Source organism: Coregonus lavaretus, assembly GCF_964263955.1.
Source record: "Coregonus lavaretus genome assembly, chromosome: 11".
NCBI lineage: Eukaryota > Metazoa > Chordata > Actinopteri > Salmoniformes > Salmonidae > Coregonus > Coregonus lavaretus.
Window position 1 is genome coordinate 52,157,421 of NC_139998.1, and position 23,149 is coordinate 52,180,569.

Below are 23,149 nucleotides of genomic sequence, written 5' to 3' on the forward strand. Positions count from 1 at the left end.
ACATGTTGCTTGTAAGAAGGCCATTCTTGCAGCCTCTGGCGCTTGCATTAACTGCCTGGAGAGGAGGGTTAAAGGTGTTTATCCTCTCACTAGAGAACACAGCCTGAGGTCCCAACACACTGAAGGCCCCCAGAATCTCCAGGTGTTGGATCCTCCGGTCTAGGCTGTCCTGGAGGCCAACAAGATATGGATCCATGACCTAATTACAGCACAAAACAGAAAATAGGTGATTTAATAGCTGTCTGCTTTAGTTTATCCAGCACACATGATGTAACATTGGTTTCATCACAGCAATGTTTTTACTTCCTCTCTGAACCGAGCCCAGAACTGCTCCCTGGTCTTGGTCTTCTCCACCTGGCCTCTCCCTCTCCTCCTCCTCCTCCTTGATGTATGTTGAATGCGCCCAGACCCATTGGGTCATCGAGGTCCTGATGGAGTTGGCTCAGGAATAAACACAAAATACTGTAGACTAGTACAGACTAAATATGCACACATTTTCTTTCTCCCTTAGCCTAATTAAATGAAATTTTACTAACCATGTGGTATTATATAGCCACTGCTTCAGTCTGTCAGTTTTAAGCCACTTTGGGTCCCATCCGGATTGCCGGTGGTGCGCACTTGGCCTTACTCCTCTCTCCTCCTCCTCTCCTCTCTCCTCCTCCTCTCCTTTATCTACTCCTCTTTCTTGTCCTTCTCTTTGCTCTCCTCTCCTTTTCTCCTTCCATCTCCCCTCCTGGCTCTCTCATTTCCTCTCTTCTCTCCTTTTCTCCTTCCATCCCCCCTCCTGGTTCTCTCCTCTCCTCTGCTTCATTCTGTCCCTTATGCATCCCTAGCTCGCTCCCGGGATTCTTCTCTGTCTAGTAAAGTAAGCCATATACTTGTTATAAAAACGATAGCTTAAGCTTTTAAAGAGTTAGCTAACTAAAGAAAGTTTAATTTAATTTAGGCTGATTTGACGTTAGCTCGCTAAGTTAACGTTACCTGACACTCTTGTCCCTGCTCCCCCTTTCTCTTTCGCTGCTGTGGCTGGAAATATTTCACTCAACTGAGAAAAAAAAAAATCAAATCGAAGACAGATAAATGTCGCTATCTTGCTTGCACTTGATACAGTTCCAAACAAATTAGCTAACTTGCTAGACTAGTAACGTTAGTTAACCATGTTTCTATCATCAACATACTTGTGGATATTGGATCGCTAATTGCCGTTACAATTGTGGCAGCAATATTATAGATCTAAATGATGTTAGAGTTTTTAGGTTATAGCTAGCTTATGTAGTTAACTAGTTGGCTAGCTAACGTTAGTCAAACACAAGCTAAAGTACCTTTCTTGCAGTTTCTCACGCAGGAGCACTCTGAGGTGATTCAAGTGAATTGTGTTTTGCGCCGCAGAGCTTCTGTATTGCGCACTGGTCCCTGGCGTGCAGTTTCTCGCGCAGGTGCATTCTGAAGTGAATTGTGTTTTGTGCCGCAGAGCATCTGTATCGAGCACTGGTCACTCGCGCTCTGTGTTTCTTGAGTTGCAGGCTGCCTGCCACAGCTAACAGAGCTAAATAACCTTCAGAATTGTGTTGAACCCAGACAGATTATCTATTTACCAAGAAAAGCGAATGTGCTTTACAGAACTTTATTAAAACTATGTTTGGTAGACATAGGATGTTTATTTTGGTGTGGCGGCAATGATTCTGCCGTGGCGCAGTGCCACACTTAAATGAACGCAGAGGGAAACACTGATGCAGTTATTAATGAAGCCGGTGACTGATGTGGTAAACTCCTCAATGCCATCGGTTGAATCCTGGAACATATTCCAGTCTGTGCTAGCAAAACGGTCCTGTAGCTTAGCATCCGCTTCATCGGACCATTGCCTGTTTTTAGAGTTTTCGCTTTTAAGCCGGAATCAGGGGTATACAGTTACTGTCAGATTTGCCAAATGGAGTGTGAGGGAGAGCTTTGTATGCGTCTCTGTGTGTGGAGTAAAGGTGATCTGGAGTTTTAGTTGCACAGGTGACATGCTGGTAGAAATTAGGTAAAATGTATTTCAGTTTTCCAGCATTAAAATCACCGGCCACTAGGAGCGCCGCCTCTGGGTGTGCATTTTCTTGTTTGCTTATGGCCCCTTACAGCTTGTTGAGTGCGGTCTGTGGTGGTAAATAGACAGCTACGAAAAATATAGATGGAAACTCTTGGTAAATAGTATGGTCTACAGCTTATCATAAGTTATTCTAACTCAGCCGAGCAGAACCTTGAGACGTTCTTAATCTTAGAGATCGCGCACCAGCTGTTGTTAACGACGAGACAAACACCCCCACTGAGCTTCCCCGATGCATCCATTCTGTCCTGATGTATAGAAACCAGATAGATTTGACCATGTCCTTGTTCAGCCACGACTCTGAGAAACAGGATATTACAGTTCTGCAGACCACGTTAATTGGATAGTCATCCAGTTTATTCTCCAGTGATTGCACGTTCGCCAATAGATTGGAGGGTAGAGGCGATTTATCCACTCTCCAACGTCTGTTGCGGAGGCCACAGGTATGGCACAGTCTAAGGCGTGCTACTGAGATTGTAAATGGTTATTATGAAAGAATAAGGGTGCAACACTAATAAATATATTATTTTATAACAATGTGCTTTCTCCCGCGATGGATAGCGGTCTCTGTCCCCGTTTCTGAAACATAATCTTCAGTGTGCTGTTGAATTGGCGCCTTTCCCTATATGCTGTAACTTGAATTAGGTTTATGATCAATAGCCTAACTGTTAAACGTGCCTGGCTTTATAAATCATCCATGTATATCTACAGTAATAAGACAGATCCTGCTCCTGTTGCCAATTTGACTGTTTGTTTAATAGCCTACTGATTAGGGTTGGGCGGTATCCAGATTTATTTTTCGTCATACCGGCCTTCTCTCATCTTGGGATTTACAGTATTACTGGCTTAGTACACAAGGGTCGATAAAAATGGCAAGAAAAGCCCATTCGGTGTCTATCAGAATGCTAACAAAATTAGCGTAAGTAATAGTGAATTTCCACGGAGGCTGCTAGCTAAATATGCTAATGAGGTCAAACGAAAATAAACAAATTGTAAAGGTAGGCAATCCAACTCGTGAAGTTATACATGTTTAGGAAGGAGCTACCGAAATGTCATTTTTGGTGTATTTGGTCATTTTTATAAGCGAATGTGAACGAGAGACATTGTGCAAATGAACAAAGTTTTGACGCATGCTTGTCTGAAGGAAGAACAATACTGGCTCTGAAGCAGCATGTGGTCACGCTGTGCCTGTGTGGAGTCTGGAGTCGCAAGGGCAAAGGGCCGGCCTGCCTGCTCTGCTAGAAGAGGGGGGAGGAGCAGTCTGGCCGAGAACAGAGAGGAGGAAAAACGCAAGGAAATCAAGCAGTGGCAGCTGTACAGATAACTCATCCAAACAGCTCAGAAAGCGAACACTATAAGATACCTGTCACATTATTAATTCAGCCACTTGCTTAGATAACGCGACCCTTAAGTTTATGTTTAACTTGCTAGTTAACGCAGAATCCTTTGTTTCTTCACGCAGGAAACAATTATAAAACGCATAAGAAATAACTTGCTGCGTTTGGAAGCGCAGCTCTAAGATGCTTCTTGTAATTTCAGCTCGGCATCAGACTAATTTTGTGCTTCAGTTGCACATCTCCACTCTGATGCGAATTCACAAACGGGCATTCTATCAGCAGACAGACTCTGACTGAAGTGGAGCTACTTTTCTCTGGTACTTTTCTTGATGTAGCCAGCCTACTTTTCTCTGGTACTTTTCTTGATGTAGCCAGCCTACTTTTCTCTGGTACTTTTCTTGATGTAGCCAGCCTACTTTTCTCTGGTACTTTTCTTGATGTAGCCAGCCTACTTTTCTCTGGTACTTTTCTTGATGTAGCCAGCCTACTTTTCTCTGGTACTTTTCTTGATGTAGCCAGCCTACTTTTCTCTGGTACTTTTCTTGATGTAGCCAGCCTACTTTTCTCTGGTACTTTTCTTGATGTAGCCAGCCTACTTTTCTCTGGTACTTTTCTTGATGTAGCCAGCCTACTTTTCTCTGGTACTTTTCTTGATGTAGCCAGCCTACTTTTCTCTGGTACTTTTCTTGATGTAGCCAGCCTACTTTTCTCTGGTAAAATTTAAAGAAGACCTTTTAAACAAAAGACTTTAGGGAATGTAGCTGGCTACATTCTTTCTATGATAAACATTAGAAATATGATGGCTATGCATCGTCTTTGCAAAATAATTATAAGCTCATTTACTTGTATGGCTACCAACTATATAGTGTTGCACTTCTGTTGTCATCTGCCGAATGTGTTGCACTAATGTATTTTCTGTGAAGGAAAACTATAGTTGCACGTCCCTGATCATTTTATTGAAGCAAAAACACTGACTTTCAATATAAAACGCTAGCCCTGTCAATACACAGCTGGACTCTACTCCCGCTTTGTGTCTTTGTGCTATTTGCAAACAAACACGTGACTGGCTCAACCGTTCTGGAGAACTACGGTAAGCTTCATAATGTCAAATAATGTGACAGGTGAAATTAAGAACACGATGCGTTTTATCTCCTAACGTGTTGCACAAGTTTACTGCATGTGTTCATACTGAACCAAAATATGAACACAACAATACCAAAGATTTTACTGATTTAGGCCCTAATCTATGGATTTCACATGACTGGGAATACAGATATGCATCTGTTGGTCACAGATACCGTTTGTGACACATCTCCTTTGCATGGAGTTGATTGTGGCCTGTGGAAGGTTGTCCCACTCCTCTTCAATGGCTGTGCGAAGTTGCTGGATATTGGCGGGAACTGGAACACGCTTTCGTACACGTTGATCCAAAGGATCCCAAACATGCTCAATGGGTGACATGTCTGGTGAGTGTGCAGGCAATGGAAGAACTGGAACCTTTTCGGCTTCCAGGAATTGTGTACAGATCCTTGCGACGTGAGGCTGTGCATCATGCTGAAACATGAGGTGATGTGGGCAGATTAATGGCATGACAATGGGCCTCCAGGATCTCATTGCGGTATCTCTGTGCATTCAAATTGCCATCGATAAAATGCTATTGTGTTCGTTGTCCGTAGCTGATGCCTGCCCATACCATAACCCCACCGCCACCATGGGGCACTCTGTTCACAACGTTGACATCCGCAAACCACTTGCCCACACGACGCAATACACGTGGTCTGCGGTTGTGATGCTGGTTGGATGTACTGCCAAATTTTCTAAAACAACGGTAGAGAAATGAACATTAAATTCCCTGGCAACAGCTCTGGTGGACATTCCTGCAGTCAGTATGCCAATTGCACGCTCCCTCAACTTGAGACATCTGTGGCGTTGTGTGACAAAACTGCACATTTTAGAATGGCCTTTTATTGTCCCCAGCTCAAGGCGCACCTGTGTAATGACCATGCTGTTTAATCAGCTTCTTGATATGCCACACCTGTCAGGTGGATGGATTATCTTGGCAAAGGAGAAATGCTCACTAACAGGGATGTAAACACATTTGAGAGAGAAGCTTTTTGTGCATATGGAACATTTCTGGAATCTTTTTATTTCAGCTCATGAAACATGGGACCAACACCTTTTACATGTTGCGTTTTTATATAGTTTTTCAGTATAGTGTATTTTATTTAATTTAAATACAAGTTAAAAAATGTAGACCAATCGTTTCGTCGACAGAACAGATTACTCTGTCGACCAATATCTTTTTGTTGGGGACAGCCCTAGTCAGGAGCCCGTAAAACGGCCGCCATTCCCTAAGGCGCCATTACATTATAACGCAACATTTTTAGTGACAACCATCAGTAGAGTTGAAAATGCGATGGAAACCCATTTAACTTGTCTTTTTTTTTTTATTCGGTACATGGGAATTGAACCGCAGAAGTTATTTATGTGCACTACGTCATCATGCACAAACCTTTATTGGCAACAAGTCAATTTGATGGAAACATCTCTGGTTGGAAAATGCGACTGTATTATTTATGCAGCTTTTAGAATATTCGCATTAAAATCTGTCGCCAAGAAAACCTAGCTACTGATACGTTTTTACACAGAAGATCATACAAAATTATTGCCTGAACTTCTCAATACCTTGCTGATGCATCTGTCAATTCAAACCATACTTCCTTCAGATTGAAATGCTGTCAAAAGTACTGTCAGACTGATTTTATAATAAACTAATAGGCCCAATTTAAAAACATTGGCCGTTTTGGGAACACCTGCCCTAGTTACTGTTGCCTAGGGTGGGGTTTTCGATCCCAGGTCTGTCGGTGCCTCATTTTTCTTATTCTATTCAACTTTGTCATTCCTTTCTCTTTCTATTTACAGTTCTACCTGCCTCTATGTCGCTGGAAGCGCCCCCAGATCCACCTGCCACCATGTCGCTGGAAGCACCAGCACCAGACTTATCCCCAGAACTAGCTGCAGATTCAGCCCCAGAATTAGCCCCTGAGCTAACACCAGATACAGCCCCAGACCTAGCTGCAGATTCAGCCCCAGAATTAGCCCCTGAGCTAACACCAGATACAGCCCCAGACCTAGCTGCAGATTCAGCCCCAGTCCCAGTAATGAACCCAGGGTGTAAGATCATGACCTTCCGGCCCACCATGGAGGAATTCAAGGACTTTGCCAAATACGTTGCCTACATGGAGACTCAAGGAGCACACCGTGCAGGCCTGGCAAAGGTACACACACATCATGACAGTTTAGTTTATATTGCCTAACACTAATAATTCAGCAATGTATTGTTATTGCCTCTCCATCTCACTTGGCCTAGGTTGTCTCTCTCTTTTTACCTTTGTCCTCTTTTACTTTCACATCCTCACTCACTCACTCACTCACTCACTCACTCACTCACTCACTTTAACTTTCTCTCCCTTCCTCCTGCCCTTCTTGCAGGTGATTCCCCCTAAGGGCTGGAAGCCGCGGCAGTCATACGATGTCATCGAGGAGATGACGATCCCTGCTCCCATCATGCAGGTGGTGACTGGCCAGTCAGGCCTCTTTACCCAGTACAACATCCAGAAGAAGTCCATGACCGTTGGGGAGTACCGCCAACTGGCCAACAGCAGAAAGTAGGGCCTCGCATCACCGAGCTACCAGACATTCTACACCCATTGAGACCCAGTCAAAATAATGCAGAAGATAGATTAATGTTATGATCAGAGACAGGGTTTTTTCATAGTGGAAACTAAAGAATAATGTATTCTCCCAGTTTTTTTTATACAAATGTTTTCTTTCCCAATCACAGAGTTGAGACCATTACAAATTACGCACAGTACGAATGTGAAACTTTGATTTATCACTTTCCATCTAAATTATTGGGTTGCCTTTGTTAGTGCCTGTTTCACTGCCTTTACCGTTTAGTATCTGTCTAGTGAACTATAGACCTCTCTACTCTCCCCTCCACTCCCAGGTACTGTACCCCCCGACACAAGGACTTTGACGACCTGGAGAGGAAGTACTGGAAGAATCTCACCTTCGTGTCTCCAATCTACGGTGCTGACGTCAGCGGCTCCATCTATGACTCAGTAAGTCAGCCCAGGAACAGCCTTGCTAATTACACACATGGGTTGTGAACATTAGTAGTGACATGTTTTGCAGCAGAAAACGTAAACAAGCGTTTCTTCTGGGACAAGTTCAGATAGTGCTACCTCCCTGTTACTGTTTTCTTCCGTTTCGTACCTTCTGAACATGACCCTGGCTTCACTATACAGGGCATTCGGAAAGTATTCAGACCCCTTGACTTTTTCCACGTTTTCCTACGTTAGTCTTATGCTAAAATTGATTAAATTGTTCCCCCCCCCCATCAATCTACATGCAATACCCCATAATGACGAAGCAAAAACAGTTTTTTGGAAATGTTTGCAAAAAAAATAAAAAAAAGACAAATGAAATATCACATTGACATAAGTAAATGACCCTTTTATTTTGTTGAAGCACCTTTGGCAGCGATTACAGCCTTGAGTCTTCCTGGGTATGACGCTACAAGCTTGGCACTCCTATATTTGGAGAGTTTCTCCCATTCTTCTCTACAGATCCTCTCAAGCTCTGTCAGGTTGGATGGGGTGCGTCGCTGCACAGCTATTTTCAGGTCTCTCCAGAGATGTTCGATCAGGTTCAAGTCCGCGCTCTGGCTGGGCCACCCAAAGACATTCAAAGACTTGTCCCGACGCCACTCCTGCGTTGTCTTGGCTGTGTGCTTAGGGTTGTTGTCCTGTTGGAAGGTGAACCTTCGCCCCAGTCTGAGGTCCTGAGCGCTCTGGAGCAGGTTTTCATCAAGAATCTCTCTGTACTTTGCACCGTTCATCTTTCCCTCAATCCTGACTAGTCTTCCAGTCCCTGCCACTGAAAAACATCCCCACAGCATAATGCTGCAACCACCATGCTTCACCGTAGGGATGGTGCCAGGTTTCCTCCAGACGTGACGCTTGGCATTAATGCCAAAGAGTTCAATCTTTGTTTCATCAGACCAGAGAATCTTTTCTCATGGTCTGAGAGTCCTTTAGGTGCCTTTTGGCAAACTCCATGCGGGCTGTCATGTGTCTTTTTACTGAGGTCTGGCTTCCGTCTGGCCACTCTACCTTAAAGGCCTAATTGGTAGAGTGCTGCAGAGATGGTTGTCCTTCTGGAAGGTTCTCCCATCTCCACAGAGGAACACTGGAGCTCTGTCAGAGTGACCATCGGGTTCTTGGTCACCTCCCTGACAAAGGCCCTTCTCCCCCAATTGCTCAGTTTGGTCGGGCGGCCAGCTCTAGGAAGAGTCTTGGTGGTTCCAAACTTCTTCCATTTAAGAATGATGGAGGCCACTGTGTTCTTGGGGACCTTCAATGCTGTAAAAAAATGTTGGTACCCTTCCCCAGATCTGTGCCTCGACACAATCCTTTCTCTGAGCTTTACGGACAATTCCTTTGACCTCATGGCTCGGTTTTTGCTCTGAAATGCACTGTCAACTGTGGGACCTTATATAGACAGGTGTGTGGCTTTCCAAATCATGTCCAATCAATTGAATTTACCACAGTTGTACTCCAATCAAGTTGTAGAAACATCTCAAGGACAATCAATGGAAACAGGATGCACCTAAGCTGAATTTCGAGTCTCATAGCAAAGTGTCTGAATACTTATGTAAATAACATATTTCTGTTTTGTTAATTCTAAAAACCTGTTATCGCTTTGTCATTATGGGGTATTTTGTGTAGATTGATGGCATTTTTTTATTGAATCCATTTTAGAATATGGCTGTAACGTAACCAAATTTGGAGAAGGGGTCTGAATACTTTCTGAATGCACTGTAGTTACAAATTGTGTGGAATTCCTTAGTACTAAGTACCCGACAGTAACACTTGTTGATACGTTTTGTGGTCCTCTGTAGCTCAATTGGTAGAGCATGGTGCTTGTAACGCCAGGGTAGTGGGTTCGATCCCCGGGACCACCCATACGTAAAAATTTATGCACACATGACTGTAAGTCGCTTTGGATAAAAGCGTCTGCTAAATGGCATATTATTATATTATATTATTATATTATACGTTTTAACAAAAAATACCAGCTGAAATATGTCTATGTTGTGTGGCCTTGATGCCATCTGGTGGTGAACATGTATTACTACATGGCCTTGAACAGCAATGGCAATCTTAGTCCTCCATAGTAATATAGCTACGTTATTCACTGGTATAAGACTAGCTGAAGTACAATTGTGACAAACAAACAGTGCAACTCCATGTCTATAGGCCTGGCTATGTTCATTCAATTTAATTGGTAAATGTAGCCAATATGCTTTAATTGGGTCACAGTGTTCACCTCCCTCTGTCTGTGTGTTTCCAGGAGATCAGTGAGTGGAACATCGGCCACCTGAACACGCTGCTAGATATGGTGGAGCAGGAGTGTGGCATTGTGATCGAGGGAGTGAACACACCCTACCTGTACTTTGGCATGTGGAAGACCACCTTTGCCTGGCACACCGAGGACATGGACCTCTACAGCATCAACTACCTGCACTTTGGAGAGCCCAAGTCCTGGTCAGTGGCTAGATTTAGTATTTTTAGTTATTTGTGTGTCTCCTCTCTCTCTGTCTCTCTCTGCCTCTCTCTGCCTCTCTCTGCCTCTCTGTCTCTCTCTGCCTCTCTGTCTGTCTCTGCCTCTCTGCCTCTCTCTGCCTCTCTCTCTCTCTCTGCCTCTCTCTCTCTGCATCTCTGCTCGCTTAGAAATATTCCTCAAATTACTTAATTTGTCATTTGGCACTTATTTTTGATATATTGGGGGATTTCCAACACATTCTTCGTGGTTCTCTCTATTTTATGTGACAGCTCTTTGCTTCAATTGCATCTACATTTTAAAAAATGGCAAGCTGGAATCTTGATTTCAGGATCTGATTTCAGGATCTGGACAGGCTTTGGCAGTGGCTTCTCTAGCATCTATCATTCTTCTACATGTGTAAAGCTGAAAGTGAGTTCCTGTTTTTGAGTTAAGGAGACTGTCCATGTACTTCTGTAGTTAAACAGGTGGCCACTGGAGGACAGTCTAGACCAATTGTCACTCTTTCTTAGTCAAAATGCAAGCCGAGATGTACCACTCAGACCAGTTAGAAATTATATTTTAAAAATGTAGGTATATGATCACACTGGTAATAGATAATGTGTTGTATTACTTTTGAGGCATAGTTGAGTAAGCATAATCATTTAATTGTTTTACTGGACTGATGGCCTGCATGTGATGGTCAGTCTAAGGGCGGGAGCAGCGGTGAGGCTGCCTCTCACCTGACTCACCGTCCCTCCACTCTCCCTCTCTCTCTGCCTCTCTCTCTCTCTCTCTGCCTCTCTCTCTGCCTCGGTGAGGCTGCCTCTCACCTGACTCACCGTCCCTCCACTCTCCCTCTCTCCGCTGAGAAAAGGGAACACATCCTCCAGCTGATGGTGAAAGTTGCGCTGCATTATTTCTGCCTCATGCACAAATTCATGTTGTTACTCCTATGCCCAGAGAAAGTGAAAAATTCCTTTATATATATTTTTTAAAGACACAAGCCATTAATAATAACAACGCAAGCTTATCGGAACACTTTGCTATAGTCATTCATTGCAGCTGCAGTGCTGGTTGTAGCGTGAGTGGAAGTAGGGAGAACGGACCTTTTTAATGGCTTATAAAAGCGTTGAACAAAGTGTTGACAGTGCTGAATAACAACTTATACATGAACTTACTCATGAAAACAGCAGCTCCTTGCTGTATTCGTTGAGTCTCTAGTCATGGTTTTAAACGTTTTGAAATCTTACAGTATCAACTTTGCTGTGTGTTGTGAGGCTTCTTTTTACAGCCTATGGCTCGAGGAAACTGTGTAGACACGATGATCTGAACTATGTGATTGGCCAGCGGTAGGCCTATAGGTGCACTTGATTTGCTCTCTGTCCCTGCCGGGTATGCGCTGTTCTACCTTCAGACACATGAAATGGTTCAAAATGGGAGGACTTTGCCTTCCCGCTCGCTGCTAGGGCTGCTGAATCAAGTGCAGCTATGACCAACAGCAAAATAAAGAAATACAGAAGCAACACAAGGCTTTATCGTTGTTGTTTTTTTACAGAAATGTTTGGTGATCGACTAGGAATGCCTTGGAGATCGACCAGTCGATCGCAATCGACCGGTTGGAGATGGCTTCTGTAGTGCAAAGCATCTTCAATATGAGCATCATATTGACTGGAATTTGGCACTGTTTGTGTGTCATTGACTGTGTTTGCGTGAATATAGGTCTATATATAAGTGTATGTTACGGCTGCACAATAATCAAATTCACATCCAAATTGCAATATTGATATGTGCAATATCCGTATCGCAAGAGATGGATATCGCGTGTAAAGTCAATTTTAAATTGTACCCTGTTTGTCGTCTCTCTCCCCCTCTCCTCTTGCAGCTGCTTCCCACACAAACACACACACACACACACACACAAACACACACACACACAAAGCCCGCCCCCTGTGTGTATTTTTCTGTGAATATGAGTGTCTGTGTCCTACAAGTAATTAAATAGTCCAGGGCCAACCATCCCATCACTCGTCGCTAGATGGCAGTAGCGCTCTTCCGACACCTCTCTCTCTCTCTCTCTCTCTCTCTCTCTCTCTCTCTCTCTCTCTCCCCCATCGTTTTCTTATTCCTCTTGTAATACGACCCCCCTCGTCGAGGCGCGCTATTCCCAAAGGCTTCACTCGGCATCCAATTCTATTTCCTAACGTTTATGGCTCTCCCAACACTGAGTCACATAAAGAGCCTCTATTTGCTGACACGTCTCCATCACTTTCGCCAACCATTTCACTTCGAAGCGAGTGGGAAAACCAGCATTGCTGCATAGACCCTGTAGTATCACACACTGAAGGGGTTCCTTCCAAATGGCACCCTATTTCCTATATAGTGCACTACTTTAGACAAGAGCCCTTTGGGCCCTAAATAGGGAACAGGGTGCCATTTGGGACGTAGCCTCAGACTAACAGCCACTCCCGGCTAAGTGAGTCGCACGGCGGCAAGGTAATGGCGGTAGATAAGGGTATCGACAGAACGCTAATGGAGGGCGACACTTCGTCAAAGTACCGGTAACGGCGGTGACCTCACCGGGCGACCTTAGTAGCGGTCAGCTAGTATAGGCGTCTGGCGCAGTGCCCGTCATCTTTAAGCTGTGTCTGCGAGGTGAGAGCATGTGTGTGTGTCTCTCTCTCCATGGTCTTGCTGGGTGACTAATACCCACTCCGCCATCAGAGAAGGATCGATCTCCTCTTCCCTTGTTATTTTAACCTTTCATACCTTTATCGTAGTCCTACTTTCTTGCTGGGGATGGCTTGACTGCAGCCTAGCTGGGTTATGTTTTTGACCATAGAATCACAACTCTCCAGGAACAGGGTTGGTGATCCCTGGTGTAAACCTACAGGAGGCTAGCTCTCCAGGAACAGGGTTGATGATCCCTGGTGTAAACCTACAGGAGGCTAGCTCTCCAGGAACAGGATTGGAGAGCCCTGGTGTAAACCTACAGGAGGCTAGTTCTCCAGGAACAGGGTTGGAGAGCCCTGGTGTAAACCTACAGGAGGCTAGCTCTCCAGGAACAGGGTTGCAGAGCCATGGTGTAAACCTACAGGAGGGTAGCTTCTAAAATACATTCTTGTCTTGTTTTCATGGTGGAATGAGAGAGGTTTAGAGGGAGGTTTTCATGGTGGAATGAGAAAGAGGGGCTCTGAACTGAGCCAGGCCTCCCTTGCTGTGACAGCGCTCATTACTGCACAGGCAGGCTTTTCTGTTTCTCGCACTCTGTCCCCCTCTTACTCTCTCCCTTGGAGGTCCCCTGCGCCATGTCTGTTCAGCTTGGAGGGAAGGATTCTATTTTTCTTTATTTTCTTCCTCTCATTTAGTCTCTCTCCCCTCCTGGGTTTTTTAAGCCTCTCGCTCAGTGTGTGGCCTATGGGACCTGCACAGACTGTACCTATCAATACCAGCATCACTGTGTGAGCATTGCGTGTGTGTGAGCATTGCGTGTGTGTGAGCGCTCTGTCAAGAGCCATGTTCCAATAGCCATCACTAATGCTCTATCAAGAGCCATGTTCCATTAGCCATCACTCTAATGGTCTATAAAGAGCCATGTTCCATTAGCCATCACTATAACGCTCCATCAAGAGCCATGTTCCAATAGCCATCACTAACGCTCTGTCAAGAGCCATGTTCCATTAGCCATCACTCTAATGGTCTATAAAGAGCCATGTTCCATTAGCCATCACTCTAACGCTCCATCGAGAGCCATGTTCCATTAGCCATCACTCTAATGGTCTATAAAGAGCCATGTTCCATTAGCCATCACTAATGCTCTATCAAGAGCCATGTTCCATTAGCCATCACTAACGCTCTGTCAAGAGCCATGTTCCATTAGCCATCACTAATGCTCTATCAAGAGCCATGTTCCATTAGCCATCACTCTAATGGTTTATCAAGAGCCATGTTCCATTAGCCATCACTCTAATGGTTTATCAAGAGCCATGTTCCATTAGCCATCACTCTACTGCTCTATAAAGAGCCATGTTCCATTAGCCATCACTCTACTGCTCTATAAAGAGCCATGTTCCATTAGCCATCATTCTACCGCTCTATGAAGAGCCATGTTCCATTAGCCATCACTCTACTGCTCTATGAAGAGCCATGTTCCATTAGCCATCACTCTACTGCTCTATAAAGAGCCATGTTCCATTAGCCATCATTCTACCGCTCTATGAAGAGCCAAGTTCCATTAGCCACCACTCTACCGCTTTATCAAGAGCCAAGTTCCATTAGCCATCACTCTACCGCTCTATCAAGAGCCAAGTTCCATTAGCCATCACTCTACCGCTCTATCAAGAGCCAAGTTCCATTAGCTATCACTCTACCGCTCTATCAAGAGCCAAGTTACATTAGCCATCACTCTACCGCTCTATCAAGAGCCATATTCCATTAGCCATCAATCTACTGCTCCATCTAAAATATCTATCTTTTTGGTTTACAGGCTGTCTTCTTCTTTTAGAAATCTGTCTTAATTTTTAGAATCTAGCCTTTCAAAAGCCCTTATGCCTGGGCACTTAAACAGAGAGGTGGCATCCCAAAGTGCACCCTATTCCCTATTCAGTGATCTACCTTTGACCTGAGTTGTGGTCTAAAGTACTGCACTACCTAGGAAATACGTTGTGATTTGGGACGAAGTCACAGCCTCTCCATAGTTTAATGGAGTAGGGTTGTCATGCTTCAGTAGCATCCTTCTTGATCCAGAAGTCTCAAGTCTCCCCTCCAAGCAACCCTCTCAAGATATCTTCCCTCCCCTATTCTCCTCCTCCCTTCCCCCACCCTCTCCCTCTTCTTACATATGCCCCTGTGAGGAAAAGCAATCTTTCCTTGTCACTCGTTAAAAGTACATTTACTCAGATGGATGCACCCCTCAACTCTGTTTAACTGTGAATGTGTGTGTAGTGGGGGGAACAATCAAACAGTGTACACACACACACTCTTCTTCCCCTTCTTTTTTTAGGAAATTGAATCATTTTCACTTTTCGGGTAATTACAGTATGTTAAACTGTGTGCAAGGAGAGGTTTGCCTAACCCCCCTGTGCAGCAACTGTGAAATTAACTCCATTCCCCTCCAACTCTGCTCCCATCTGTCATACCCCCCCCCCCCCCCCAATAATCTGCTGTCAGATGTTGTAAAGATCACCAGGCGGTTTGCGGAGAGTAAGAGAAACTGCTAAAAATGACAATCTTAGGGTTGCATTGACTCCATTTACGCAGAGAGAGAGCCCATTATTATTTGTGTAGTTTTATCGGGTATTAGATGACGCTTGCTGTTTTTGTGTCTCTTCCGGGAGGAAAGAGATGAGTGTTCACTTTAGCGACGTCAGTGCCACAGTATTGTTGCATTGGAAGTGTTTTATGAATGAAGACAATTGGCAATAGTTCTAATTGCCTAATCAATTATATTGAGGTCAATGGATGTTTTCCATCTTGCTGCGTTGACCGTCATCCAGATTCATGCTGATTCCTCCCTACCTTCAGGCTATGCTCAAACCCTACACCCCAACCCATCTCTGATCTCTTGGCCTTCCCACCCTTATGGGAAGGCAGCTCCAGCTCAGCCCAGTCCAAGCTCTTCTCTGTCCTGGCACCCAAATGGTGGAACCAGCTTCCCCCTGAAGCTAGGACAGCAGAGTCCCTGCCCATCTTCCGAAAATTGAAACCCTACCTCTTCAAAGATAATCTTAAATAAACCCACAGCACCCCCCTCGCACACCCTCAGAGTGAACTAACACTCACACTTGAAATTTACCATATCATCAAAATAGTTTAACCTGGATTGTTTTGCAATAATCACTGATCTGGCTTTCAAAAAATACCTTATTTACATAAGTATTCAGACCCTTTGCAATGAGACTCGAAATTGAGCTCCAATGCATCCTGTTTCCATTGATCATCCTTGAGATGTTTCTTAAACTTGATTGGAGTCCACCTGTGGTAAATTCAATTGGTTGGACATGATTTGGAAAGGCATACCAGTCTATATAAGGTCCCAAAGTTGAAAGTGCATGTCAAAGCAAAAACCAAAAACTGTCTGCAGCATTGAAGGTCCCCAAGAACACAGTGGCCTCCATCATTCTTAAATGGAAGAAGTTTAAACCACCAAGACACTTCCTATAGCTGGCTGCCCGTCCAAACTGAGCAATCGTGGGAGAAGGGCCTTTGTCAGGGAGGTGACCAAGATCCTGACGTTCACTCTGACAGAGCTGCAGAGTTCCTCTGTGGAGATGGGAGAACCTTCCAGATGGACAACCATCTCAGCAGTACTCCACCAATTAGGCCTTTATGGTAGAGTGGCCAGACGGAAGCCACTCCTCAGTAAACGGCACATGACAGTCAGCTTGGAGTTTGCAAAAAGGCACCTAAAGACTCTCAGACCATGTGAAACAAGATTCTCTGGTCTGATGAAACCAAGATTGAACTCTTTGGCCTGAATGCCAAGCGTCACGTCTGGAGGAAACCTGGCACTATCCCTACGGTGAAGCAAGGTGGTGGTGGCATCATGCTGTGGGGATGTTTTTCAGCGGCAGGGACTGGGAGACTAGTCAGGATCGAGGGAAAGATGAACAGACCACTCAGGACCTCAGACTGGGGAAAAGGTTCACCTTCCAACAGGACAACGACCATAAGCACACAGCCAAGACAACGCAGGAGTGGCATCGGGACAAGTCTCAATGTCTGAGTGGCCCAGCCAGAGTCCGGACTTGAGCCCGATCTAACATCTCTGGAGAGACCTGAAATAGCTGTGCAGCAACGCTCCCCATCCAACTTGACAGAGCTTGAGAGGATCTTCAGTGAAGAATGGGAGAAACTCCCCAAATACAGGTGTGCCAAGCTTTTAGCGTCATACCAAACAAGACTCGAGGATGTAATCGCTGCCAAAGGTTCTTTAACAAAGTACTGAGTGAAGGGTCTGAATACTTATGTAAATGTTATTTCAGTTTTTTTTATAATTTTGCAAGAAATTCTCAGCCTGTTTTTGCTTTGTCATTATGGGGTATTTACATCATTTAGCAGACGCTCTTATCCAGAGTGAGTTACAAATTGGTATTGTCTCTAGGTAGATTGGGGGGGGGGGGGGGATTAAATCAATTTTAGAATAAGGCTGTCACGTAACAAATTGTTGATCAAGTCAAGGTGTTTGAATACTTTCCGAATGCCCTGTGCAAACTAATGGGGCGAACTCTGTGAAGTTCAATCCCTTGGGTCTGCACGGCCTGGCATTTTTTCTGTGCGGCAGTCCTGGAGGAGGTGCGTGGCTGCGCACACTATCGTCAGAAAGGTTAAGTTCTCGTCTATTACAGTAAAATAATGTCTTAAGTGTTTCAGTGTCCATATGACTGATTCTGTTGGACCAAACCTCAAATACAAATAGTGAGTTTAAAAAATGTAAGTCGCTCTGGATAAGAGCGTCTGCTAAATGACTAAAATGTAAATGTAACTGCTTGTTGTCAGGGGAAGTTCTCATTCGTGTTGTTTTGAGTGGCAGAGGGAGGGGTTTGGTGCCTGTGTGTGAAGGTGCACAAAACACACAGCACAGAATGAGTGAAGGAGACGAGACCAAAAAGACAGCACGCTCCTAACAACGGGGCGAAAAAAATACAAAAATAACTTGATTTTTGCGATGCAATCATTTGGAACATTGTGCTAAAACATACAGTCCCAGTCAAAAGTTTGGACACATCTACTCATTCAAGGGTTTTTTCTTTATTTTTACTATTTTCTACATTGTAGAATAATAGTGAAGACATGGAATCATGTAGTAACCAAAGAAGTGTTAATCTCTATGGGATCGGTGTCCCGTATACGGGACGTTTGAGCTAATGTGATTAGCATGACTGTTTGTAAGTAACAGCAACCTTTCTAGGACATAGACATGTCTTGTATGGGCAGAACACTTACATTCGTGTTAATCTAACTGCACTGTCCAATTTACAGTAGCTATTACAGTGAAAAAATACCATGCTATTGTTTGAGGAGAGTGCACAACAACAAAAAACGTATCATGGCAACTGGTTTGATACATTCACCTCTGAAGGTAAATAATGTACTTACATTCAGTCATCTTGCTCTGATTTGTCATCCTAAGGGTCCCAGAGATAAAATGTAGCATAGTTTTGTTTGATAAAATAATTTTTTATATTCAAATGTAGGAACTGGGTTCTACAGTTTGAACCCCTGGTGTCTCTGGCTCCACACCCACCCCGCCTGGCCATCTAGATGTGTGAAAGTTAGTGTATAAGCTAATTAACAGGTGTGCATTGTTAAAAGTGAATTTGTGGAATTTCTTTCCTTATTAATGCGTTTGGCCAATCAGTTGTGTTGTGATAATGTAGGGTTGGTATACAGAAGATAGCCCTATTTGGTAAAAGATCAAGTCCATATTATGGCAAGAACAGCTCAAATAAGCAAAGAGAAACGACAGTCCATCATTACTTTCAAGAACTTTGAACGTTTCTTCAAGTGCAGTCGCAAAAACCATCAAGCGCTATGATGTAACTGGCTCTCATGAGGACCGCCACAGGAAAGGAAGACCCAGAGTTACCTCTGCTGCGGAGGATAAGTTCATTAGAGTTACCAGTCTCAGAAATTGCAGCCCAAATAAATGCTTCAGAGTTCAAGTAACAGACACAGCTCAACATCAACTGTTCAGAGGAGACTGCGTGAATCAGGCCTTCATAGTCTAATTGCTGCAAAGAAAGCACTACTAAAGGACACCAATAAGAAGAAGAGACTTGCTTGTAATATTGATCCTCATATGTCTGATCGAAAATGGGCTAAATCATGAAATGTCCAGTGCCCAAATGACTTTACTTGTGCAGGCGAGGAAAATCATTGTGCTTCTTCACACGAAGGTGACATACATTTTATATACACACACACACACACACACACACACACACACAACCCGTCAAAAGTTTTAGGACACCTACTCATTCAAGGGTTTTTCTTCATTTTCACTATTTTCTACATTGTAGAAAAATAGTGAAGATGTCAAAACTGAAATATCACATATGGGATCATGTAGTAACCAAAAAAGTGTTAAACAAATCAAAATATATTTTATATATTTGAGATTCTTCAAATAGCCACTCTTTGCCTTGATGACAGCTTTGCACACTCTTGGCATTCTCTCAACCAGCTTCACCTGGAATGCTTTTCCAACAGTCTTGAAGGAGTTCCCACATATGCTGAGCACTTGTTGGCTGCTTTTCCTTCACTCTGCGGTCCAACTCATCCCAAACCACCCCAATTTGATTGAGGTCGGAGGATTGTGGCGGCCAGGTCATCTGATGCAGCACTCCGTCACTTTCCTTCTTGTTAAAATAGCCCTTACACAGCCTGGAAATGTGTTGGGTCATTGTCCTGTTGAAAAGCAAACGATAGTCCCACTAAGACTAAACCAGATGGGATGGCGTATCGCTGCATAATGCTGTGGTAGCCATGCTGGTTAAATGTGCCTTGAATTCTAAATAAATCAGACCGTGTCACCAGCAAAGCACCCCCACACCATAACACCACCACCTCCATGCATTACGGTGGGAAATACACATGCGGAGATCCGTTCACCCACACCGCGTCTCACAAAGACATATTTAAAAGATCTTAAAACACATTTTTAGCTTTGCTTATGGTGCTTTTTAGTCATTCAGTTTGTCATTCTTTAGATTGTTATGTTACGTCTGTTGTGGAGTAAATATTTCAGCTTTTATTTTCATTTTTTTTTTTTTTTTTTTTTTTCTTCTGTAAAGTACATTGTGTTCCATTCCATGTCTGGAATATACTGTATAAATTAAGTTTGATTTGATTAATGCAGGAAAACTGAAATCTGTCTTACCTCATTTCTACCAGCATGTCACCTGTGCAACTAGAGGCAGAAAAACTCTAGATCACCTTTACTCCTAACACAGACAAATAAGGGTTATGTGAAATGACAACATTTTCTTACAATATCGACACAATTGTGATTCATGACTTATGCATTGAGAGTTTGTAGTGGATTACAGATCAACACTACCACTACGTTGGGTCTGGACTTGCAAGGGACCGCTGCTGACAACCCAATCGCATCCATTGTCCATAACAAACAGAGCAGGCAGGGGTATTGAGGGTGTGCAACTTTTATTTTCTGTTAAATAAATCAAATAAATTTTTAACAAAGTTTGCATCTTTACAGAACATGTGTTGTGATTAGCGCTCTAGATTTGCTATGCTGTATTTTTTAAACAGAAATAGCAATTTCGATTAAATATGACAATGTTTGCCTTTCCGTGCCTTGTATAGCCTACTATTGAATATGGTGTAAATGTATGCTCAGATATGATTGTATGTACACTACCGTTCAAAAGTTTGGGGTCACTTAGAAATGTCCACTGCTCCAAATGTCAAATTTTTTAATTTTTTTTTGTCCATTAAAAGAACATAAAATTGATCAGAAATACAGTGTAGACATTGTTAATGTTGTAAATGGCTATTGTAGCTGGAAACTGAATATCTACATAGGCGTACAGAGGCCCATTATCAGCAACCATCAGTCCTGTGTTCCAATGGCACGTTGTGTTTGCTAATCCAAGTTTATCATTTTAAATGGCAGCTTCATTAAATAGTACCCGCAAAACACCAGTCTCAACGTCAACAGTGAAGAGGCAACTCCGGGATGCTGACCTTCTAGGCAGAGTTGCAAAGAAAAAGCCAGATCTCAGACTGGCCAATGAAAAGATTAAGATGGGCAGCCTGAGATATGGCTTTTTCTTTGCAGCTCTGCCTAGAAGGTCAGCATCTCGGAGTCGCCTCTTCACTGTTGACGTTGAGACTGGTGTCTGCCAGTTGTGGACTTGTGAGGCGCCTGTTTCTCAAACTAGACACTAATGTATTTGTCCTCCTGCTCAGTTGTGCACCGGGGCCTCCCACTCTATTGTGGTTAGAGCCAGTTTCCGCTGTTCTGTGAAGGGAGTAGTGCACAGCGTTGTACGAGATCTTCAGTTTCTTGGCAATTTCTCACATGAAATATCCTTCATTTCTCAGAACAAGGATAGACTGACGAGTTTCAGAAGAAAGTTTTTTGTTTCTGGCCATTTTGAGTCTGTAATCGAACCCACAATTGCTGATGCGCCAGATCCTCAAATAGTCTCAAGAAGGCCAGTTTTATTGCTTCTTTAATCAGCACAACAGTTTTCAGCTGTGCTAACATAATTGCAAAAGGGTTTTCTAATGATCAATTAGCCTTTTAAAATGATAAACTTGGATTAGCAAACACAATGTGCCATTGGAACACAGGACTGATGGTTGCTGATAATGGGCCTCTGTATGCCTATGTAGATATTCCATTAAAAATCAGTCGTTCCCAGCTACAATAGCCATTTACAACATTAACAATGTCTACACTGTATTTCTGATCAATTTGATGTTATTTTAATAGACAAAAAAATTGCTTTTCTTTTGAAAACTAGGACATTTCTAAGTGACTCCAAACTTTTGAACGCTAGAGTGTGTGTGTGTGTATATACATACATACATACATACATACATACATACATACATACATACATACATACATACATACATACACACACACACACAGTGCTATGAAAAATTATTTGCCCCCTTTCTAATTTTCTCTACTTTTGCATATTTGTGATCTTCAACCAAAACCTAATATTAGATAAAGGGAACATAAGTGAACAAATAACACAACAATTACATATTTATTTAATAAACAAAGTTATGCAACACCCAATTCCCCTGTGTGAAAAAGTAATTGCCCCCTTACACTCAATAACTGGTTGTTCCACCTTTAGCTGCAATGACTCCAACCAAATGCTTCCTGTAGTTGTTGATCTGCTTTAACTCAGTGACGTGTGGGTTTTCAAGCATGAACTGCTCGTTTCAAGTCCTGCCACAACATCTCAATTGGGATTAGGTCTGGACTTTGACTAGGCCATTCCAAAACTTCCAATTTGTTGCTTTTTAGCAATTTTAGTGGTGGTGGTGTGATGGTTTGGGGATGCTTGGCTGCCTCAGGACCTGGACGACTTGCCTTAATAGAAGGAACCATGAATTCTGCTGGAGGTTTTGGAATGGCCTAGTCAAAGTTTTAGATTCCGTCTCTCACAGTTGAAGTGTACCTATGATAAAAATGACAGACCTCTACATGCTTTGTAAGTAGGAAAACCTGCAAAATCGGCAGTGTATCAAATACTTGTTCTCCCCACTGTAGGTACACGTCAACTATGACAGACAAAATGAGACAATTTTTTCCAGAAAATCACATTGTAGGATTTTTTATGAATTTATTTGCAAATTATGGTGGAAAATAAGTATTTGGTCAATAACAAAAGTTTCTCAAAACTTTGTTATATACCCTTTGTTGGCAATGACACAGGTCAAATGTTTTCTGTAAGTCTTCACAAGGTTTTCACACACTGTTGCTGGTATTTTGGCCCATTCCTCCATGCAGATCTCCTCTAGAGCAGTGAAGTTTTGGGGCTGTTGCTGGGCAACACGGAGATCTGGAGACTGGCTAGGCCACTCCAGGACCTTGAAATGCTTCTTACGAAGCCACTCCTTCGTTGCCCGGGCGGTGTGTTTGGGATCATTGTCATGCTGAAAGACCCAGCCACGTTTCATCTTCAATGCCCTTGCTGGTGGAAGGAGGTTTTCACTCAAAATCTCACGATACATGGCCCCATTCATTCTTTCCTTTACACGGATCAGTCGTCCTGGTCCCTTTGCAGAAAAACAGCCCCAAAGCCCCCATGCTTCACAGTAGGTATGGTGTTCTTTGGATGCAACTCAGCATTCTTTGTCCTCCAAACACGACGAGTTGAGTTCTTACCAAAAAGTTATATTTTGGTTTCATCTGACCATATGACATTCTCCCAATCCTCTTCTGGATCATCCAAATGCACTCTAGCAAACTTCAGACGGGGGACACGTCTGGCACTGCAGGATTTGAGTCCCTGGCGGCGTAGTGTGTTACTGATGGTAGGCTTTGTTACTTTGGTCCCAGCTCTCTGCAGGTCATTCACTAGGTCACCCCGTGTTGTTCTGGGATTTTTGCTCACCGTTCTTGTGATCA

General features: G+C 43.4%; 1 protein-coding gene across 2 annotated transcripts in view; it reads left to right on the top strand.

Moving 5' to 3' along the window:
* Positions 1–23,149, top strand: part of LOC311137471 (lysine-specific demethylase 4B-like) — an 86,726-nt gene that overhangs the window by 6,386 nt on the left and 57,191 nt on the right. For both annotated transcript variants that reach the window (XM_084172003.1, XM_084172004.1), the window contains exons 2-5: positions 6,346–6,701; positions 6,916–7,091; positions 7,433–7,547; positions 9,841–10,034. In XM_084172003.1, the coding sequence (XP_084028129.1) occupies positions 6,360–6,701; positions 6,916–7,091; positions 7,433–7,547; positions 9,841–10,034 (827 nt within the window). In that variant the 5' untranslated portion in view covers positions 6,346–6,359. The remainder of the gene's footprint in view (positions 1–6,345; positions 6,702–6,915; positions 7,092–7,432; positions 7,548–9,840; positions 10,035–23,149) is intronic.